The sequence below is a fragment of the Pristiophorus japonicus genome, chromosome 15 (assembly GCF_044704955.1).
Source record: "Pristiophorus japonicus isolate sPriJap1 chromosome 15, sPriJap1.hap1, whole genome shotgun sequence".
In the NCBI taxonomy this organism is placed as follows: Eukaryota; Metazoa; Chordata; class Chondrichthyes; family Pristiophoridae; genus Pristiophorus; species Pristiophorus japonicus.
Window position 1 is genome coordinate 180,223,092 of NC_091991.1, and position 7,282 is coordinate 180,230,373.

Genomic DNA, 7,282 nt, shown 5'->3' on the forward strand with positions numbered 1-7,282 from the left:
GTAATCTGTCACTGTTTACCCTTTCATAATACAATTCTATTGAATATATAACACACTCCTTCACTAATATAACACACATTCACACTGAAGTAACACACCCACACTGATATAACAATCTGTCACTGATTTATCACACTCCTCGTTGATCTAACACCGTGCCTTACAGATATAACATATACCTCACCTATAAATGTCACAGACATAACACACTTCTCATTGATTCAAATATTCTTATTAACTTATCACATCCTCAGTTGATATAACATGCCATCTCACTGATACAACGCACCCTAACAAATATAACACAAATACAGCACCCTGTAACAGAAATAATACGTCCTCACACTGATGTAACACAGTTCATTACTCAGTATATCCAGTGTCAATTGCATCCCATTCCTCAGTTTGCATTATTATTGTGTACATTATCAATCATTTCTTGTTACTCATGTACAATATTATTTTTGGTTACTCACTTTGCATTGTTGCTCAATGTGTGCAGTATCATTTTTCCGGTATAGAGTATTAATCCTTTCCTGTTCAGTTTGTGTGGTTCCTGTGTATATTATCAATCATTTCATGTTACACTATGTACATTATTAACCATTTCCTGTTACTCAGTTTGTGTTACTGTGTGTACATTATGGACCATTTCCTGTTACTCAAGTGTGTACAGTATAAATTATTTTTTATTTAGTTTACCTTGTTACTCCGTGTGAATGGTATCAAGCGTACAATGTTACTTGGTGTACTGGTTTGATAGTCTTCCCCTCAGAGTATACTGTTCGTCAATGTTGACAGTATCAAGTGTATTACACAGCATGTATTGTTGTTCTGTGTTTTGTATCCTTAGATAGTCAGCATGTACTAGAAGAATGTTCCTTGCTTACCAAGCATGTACTCCAGGAATACCTCTTGCAATCCAGCATACACAAAACAAATGACATCCCTTAATCCGAATGCACTGCATGAATACCTCCCTACCAAGTAAAACAGAAAGGAATGTTCCATGTAATCTAGCATGAACTGCACAAATACCCCACCGATGGAGAATACACAAAATAAATGACCCCTCTTATCTAGCATGAATTGCTTGAATATCCCCTCCTACCCCAATACACAAAATGAATGCCCCTTTACCCATCATGAAATGTTTATCTACCCCTTTTATCCTGCATGTTTAGCAATGCTTCCTGTGAGAGAGTGCGAAGAGTTATTAATGCCCCTTTTACTCCAGTATACCGTGTATAAATGCCCCATCTTACTGCGGAGTATGAACAACTGCTCCAGTCTGCATTTTTTAGATCTCTGGTCTGTATATGTTCAGGTCTATGGTCTGTATATGTTGCCACCTCTGGTCTGTACATGTTCGGGTCCCTGAACTGTATTACTTGGGGTGCTTCGTCTGTCTATGTTGGGGTGTCTGGTCTGTATATCTTGGGGTGTCTGGTTTGTATTTCTTGGGGTGTCTGGTCTGTATTTCTTGGGGTGTCTGATCTGTATTTCTTGGGGTGTCTGATCTGTATTTCTTGAGGTGTCTGGTCTGTATATCTTGGTATGTCTGGTCTGTATATCCTTGGTATGTCTGGTCTGTATATCCTTGGTATGTCTGGTCTGTATATCTTGGGGTGTCTGGTCTGTATATCTTGGGGTGTCTGGTCTGTATTTCTTGGGGTGTCTGGTCTGTATATTTTGGGGTCTCTGTTACTGTGTTTTTATTGTGGATTCATGTTTTTGTTCATTGGTCCATATCCATTAATGGACTCTGATCTGTATTGTTGGAAGTTTTGGTCTGTGTTTATCATGTGACTTCTCTGATTTTTCCCAGAGGGTCTGGTCTCTTCTTGGGATCCCTCTGGACTGTTTTTACTGGGAGCCTCTTTTGTCTGCATTTATGGGTGGTCATTAATTTGTGTTTATCGGAGACTTTTCTGCATTGTATTTTCTGGGCATGTCTCTGGTCGGCATTTATTACGAGTCTTTCCAGTTTGTTTTTATCAGGGCTCTATCTAGTCTGTGTTTATTTCGGGCTGTGATCTGTGTTATGGGACATCTTTTGATTCAGTGCTTTTCGATACGTTCTGTGTTTGTTGGAAGTTCCAGTGTGTGTTAACTGGAAGTTTCTTTGCTCTGTATTTTTGGGATCTCCATTCTGTGTTTATTGGAGGCCTTCATTCTGTGTCCATTTGGGTGTCACCAGTCTCTGTTTATTGGTGGCTCTCTGTCAGTTGGTTATTGGGACTCGCATGTTTGTGTTGATGGGGGTCTCCATCTCTGTTTGTGTGTGCCTCTGGTCTGTTGTTGTAAATCGCTTATTTTTGTTTTTGAAGAGCTTTAATAAATGATTATTGGGGGTTCTATTTGCAGACCCACAATTAGGACAAAACAGAGCCGCCAAACAGAAAAAACTAAGAACTTCCAATAATTTGGTCTGTATTTACTGGGGGATTCTGGTCCATGTTATTGGAAGCGTCAAGTCTGTGTTTTGTTGAAGCTTCTGGTGTTTTATTAGATCCTCTAGCCTGTGTTTATTGGGGATCACTCTAGCCTGTGTTTATTGGGGATCATTCTAGCCTGTGTTTATTGGGATCACTCGAGTCTGTGTTTATTGGGGATCACTCTAGCCTGTGTTTATTGGGGATCACTCTAGCCTGTGTTTATTGGGATCACTCAAGCCTGTGTTTATTGGGGATCACTCGAGCCTGTGTTTATTGGGGATCACTCGAGCCTGTGTTTATTGGGGATCATTCTAGCCTGTGTTTATTGGGGATCACACTAGCCTGTGTTTATTAGGGATCACTAGTTTATTGTGGTCTCTGCTCTTTGGAGACAAGTCTGTGTTTGGCAGGAGTCTCTGCTGTATTTTATTTATTAGGGGTTCTGGTCTGTTTATCGGGTGGTCTCTGATTTTTATATTTTGGAGACTCTGGTCTATATTTGTTGGGGTTTTGGATATTTATTTGGGTTTGCCTGCTCTGACTGTGCTTATTTTGTGATTGCTCTAACTTTTCTTTCTTGGGGGCTCTGGTCTTTCTTTACTGGCATCTTTCTGGGGTCGATTTGCATTAATTGGGGACTCAATCTGTTTGAATTGTGGACTTTCTGGTCCGTGTTTGACATGAGTCTGTGGCATGTATTTATTTGGGGGGGGGGGTGGTCACTCTAGCTTGTATGTGTTTGGAGTTTCCGTGGGCTGTCTTTATCAGGGTCTGTTTGTATTAGGCAATATCTGGCCTGTGTTTATTGTTCTCTATCCAGTCAGGGGTGGACTGGCTGTCCTGACAGGGCATGGGATTCTTCTCAAAAAAAGGTGGGTGCTGATAATACAGCGCTGTGGAATCCTTCACAGTTTCTCCTGATTTCCCATGTGGCCAATCCATCCCTGCATCTAATCTGTTTTTATTAGAGTTGTCTCTGGTCTTTATTTGCTTGGGGTGTCTGCTCTGTGTTTATCGGGGTTCTCTCACCTGTTGTTATTGGGGATTTCTGTCTATTTTTTAACGGGGTCTCTGATGAGTATGTGTTAGGGGTGTCTGCTCTGTGTTTATAGGATTTATGTCACCTGTCGTTATTGGGGATTTCTGTCTTTTTTTTCCTGTCTCTCTAATCAGTTCGTTGGGAGCGTCACTGTCTGTGTTTATTTGGGGACTGTATTCTGTATTTGTGTATTGGGCTCCATTCAATTTGAGATGGCCTGTATCTCTAAAACAAGGTCCAGTGCCTTTTGTATGACCCCTTATTCCACCAGCTCCTCGAGCAGAGCCACAGCCTGGGCCACATCAAGAGGTACATATAGGGCTGGAAACACAGCAGCACAGGTAGGTGAATCATTTAAAGTTTTTCCGGGCCAGGAGCAGGACAAGCGTTTGATCTTACATCACCTGAAATCAGATTGCTCCCACCCTCACTAAATTATTTACATTGAAAGCTCCCTCTTTGGGAATATATGTTCCAGTTCCCCAGCTTGCTCCATCCATCCTGTCAGCTGGAGCAGATGTTGGTCATTGAGGGGCAGAGGGGAATTGATTCCAGGTGTAAGGTTGATCTGCAAGATCCTGCAAATCCACTGGGAAGATAGACGCACCAATGTCAGTGTTCTCGCTCAAGCCAACATCCCCAGCATCGAAGCACTGACCACACTCGACCAGCTCCATTGGGTGGACCACATCGTCTGCATGCCCGAGACAAGACTCCCAAGACAAGTGCTCAACTCGGAATTCCTACACGGCAGGCGAGTCCCAGGTGGGCAGAGGAAACGTTTCAAGGACACCCTCAAAGCCTCCTTGATAAAGTGCAATATCCCCACCGGCACCTGGGAATCCCTAGCCCAAGACTGCCCTAAGTGGAGGAAGTGCATCCAGGAGCACCTCGAGTCTCGTTGCCGAGTGCATGCAGAAAACAAGCGCAGGCAATGGAAGGAGCGTGCGGCAAACCAGACTCCCCACCCTCCCCTTTCCTTCTACCACTGTCTGTCCCACCTGTGACAGAGACTGTAATTCCCACATTGGATTGTACAGTCACCTGAGAACTCACTTTTAGAGTGGAAGCAAGTCTTCCTCGATTCCGAGGGACTGCCTATGATGATGATGCAGAGGAAGTTTATCTGGTTCATCAACCTAAAGATTTGGGGATGTCAGTGATGCTGTGCAATTCTTGGGACCAGAACCATTGAGAGTCTCAGAGACAGTTTTTTCTATCCTCATGAGAACGTATTGAAATGTTTTTATAGGTTTATTTTTGGTGTGGAGTGGGAACTGTTTCGAGGCCATTCTTGTCCCAGTGTCTGCTCCCAGACAGTCCCACTGTCCCAGTGTCTGCTTCCAGACAGTCCCACTGTCTGCTCCCAGACAGTCCCACTGTCTCAGTGTCTGCTCCCAGACGGTCCCACTGTCTGCTGAGTGTCTGTTCCCAGGCAGTCCCAGTGTCTGCTGAGTGTCTGCTCCCAGACAATCCCACTGTCTGCTGAGTGTCTGCTCCCAGACAATCCCACTGTCTGCTGAGTGTCTGCTCCCAGGCAGTCCCAGTGTCTGCTGAGTGTCTGCTCCCAGGCAGTCTCCGTGTCTGCTCCCAGGCAGTCCCACTGTCCCAGTGTCTGCTCCCAGACAGTCCCAGTGTCTGCTCACAGTCACGTTGCCTCGCTACATATATGCCTTGGTCCCACAAGCATCCAATCGATTGCTGAAATGTCACATCCTGTTCACGTTCAGTTGCTGTCAACAGCGATCAGCGGCTGGACGCTGAGCGGAATCGCGAGTGTGGGTTTCAGCTCCACTGCTTCCTGTGATTGAATTCAAGCGCGGGCGGGACTGGCCATGATCCGGTATATTTACATTCAGGATAATGTGAATTGCAGGAGGCTCCAACACAGTAATGGGGCGGAAGGAATGTGATCTCGATGGCAGCGCTATTGCACAGAACCTTGGTCTGAATTTCTGCGAGGGTTTGTTCCAATATTCCAGCATAACTTCGATGGGAAACCGGCATTAATGGATTTTTATGCCATTTCTCCGGCGGTGCTGCCTGACTTATGATGGGACATCGGGAGTTCAATTGTTGGGTGGGGGTGGCCATTCCTCCACAAGACTACCTTTCAAACAGAGACAGTCACTGACGCCGCACTTTGGTCCCAGTGTCACTCTGCAGAGTGAGTCTGGCTCCTTGCCTCGAGCAGACACAAGATGAGTTCCTGCAGTGACTGGGAAAGGGACCACATGAGTGCCAGAGGATGGCGAGGCGGCCGCAAATCATGTTTCCAAACACATTTGCTAAAACCCTTTGTTGTTTTTTTCTCCTGACAGAAAAACAGAAGAGATACTGGGAACTTTGACCGCGAATTCACCCGCCAACCCGTGGAGCTTACGCCCACCGACAAACTCTTCATCATGAACCTGGACCAGAACGAATTTGCAGGATTTTCCTACGTGAATCCCGAATTTGTGATTGAGGTTTAAAGAACATCCGAGGGTGGCTTTCTATAAACCCTCGCTGCATTTTTAACCTGAAACGCAGAACACAATGTCTTCAAGTAATTGAGTTTTCTTTTCCTAGGTCCCGAGCTCAGCATGAGGTGTTAATACAGCGCCACCTGACATTATATTCCCTGCCTCTGTTCTCAGTGATAGTGGCTGGAACCTAGAAGGAGATGAACATTGTAACTTGGATTCTGACCTGTTGCCGACCCCAAATCCAGACCTGGAGCAGAACTGGGGGCAGGGCAGGGCAGGGCAGAAATCACCTGGTAATGACTAACATTCATTGACAACTTTGAATATCTCATGTGGCCACATTTGGATTTGAGCGAGGCCCGCAGTTCCGCGCAGCACTGTGGGAGTGCCGCACTGTCAGAGGTACCGACCCACAGACCAGGTGTGGATCTAAGGTCCTGTCTCCCTGTCCGGCTGGATTGGGAAGGGTTGGTGCCCTGCAAGGATCTTAAAACAGCATAGCCTAGAAATTCAGGCCGGCGCAAACTGGGTGTGGGGAACCAATGCCTGCGCCTGAGCGGGCAGGCCCAGGGCACACCCGATATTGGGCCTGATTTAACTGGGACTGGTGAGCTGCGGACGCCCGCTGGCAGTTGCCGGGCAGCCCGCGGGCAGAGAGGCTTCGAATTTCAGGGCAACCCAACCCTGCGCAGGGCGCCTCAAACAGGCATATTGGCAAATACAAAATCCCGAACCACTGTCTCGGGCCTGGGCCCTGGATGCCCATTTTCACCAGTCGGGCACGTGGTGCAATTCGTAATGAGAGCGCATTTACTCTTCGCCATATCGGGGCCTCAGGCGTCTGTTTAACGCCCAAAACATGGGCACTGCGCCATTGAATTTCTAGGCCCATGAGACACAAGTAAATGTAAAAATTAATTTCCATTCAAAGAAAAAAAAGTGTTGGTACTGAGCTTTGAACTATCTATATTTCTCCATCGAAAATACATTAAAAGTCTTACGTATAATCTGCACTTCCTGTTAGCATCACACTTGCTTCCTGTCACACTGATGATTGCCTCACAATAAAACAGCAGCCAATCAGAATTGAAGCAGGAAGCATAGGAATCTAATACAAGAAAATGGATGAGGTCTATCTGTGGTCCTGCCAGTACATTGTGCATTGCCTGGCACCAATTATTGTAAAACAAACTAACCTCTGACTGACCATGAAACAAGCCATGGGAGATCCGCTAGTAATAGATTCAAAGTGCTGTACATAACTTGCACTTCCTGTCGATGTTCACTCAGTACTTGCTGTGTCCTGTATTTTTCTCTGCTGGAAGTTCTGACCCCCT

General features: G+C 45.5%; 1 protein-coding gene across 1 annotated transcript in view; it reads left to right on the top strand.

Annotated features, from left to right (window-relative positions):
- Positions 1-6,078, top strand: part of LOC139281292 (protein kinase C beta type) — a 387,614-nt gene extending 381,536 nt beyond the window's left edge. Inside the window, exon 17 of the mRNA XM_070901419.1 lies at positions 5,799-6,078. Within this exon, the coding sequence (XP_070757520.1) occupies positions 5,799-5,951 (153 nt within the window). The 3' untranslated portion in view covers positions 5,952-6,078. The remainder of the gene's footprint in view (positions 1-5,798) is intronic.
- The last annotated feature ends 1,204 nt before the right edge of the window (positions 6,079-7,282 follow it).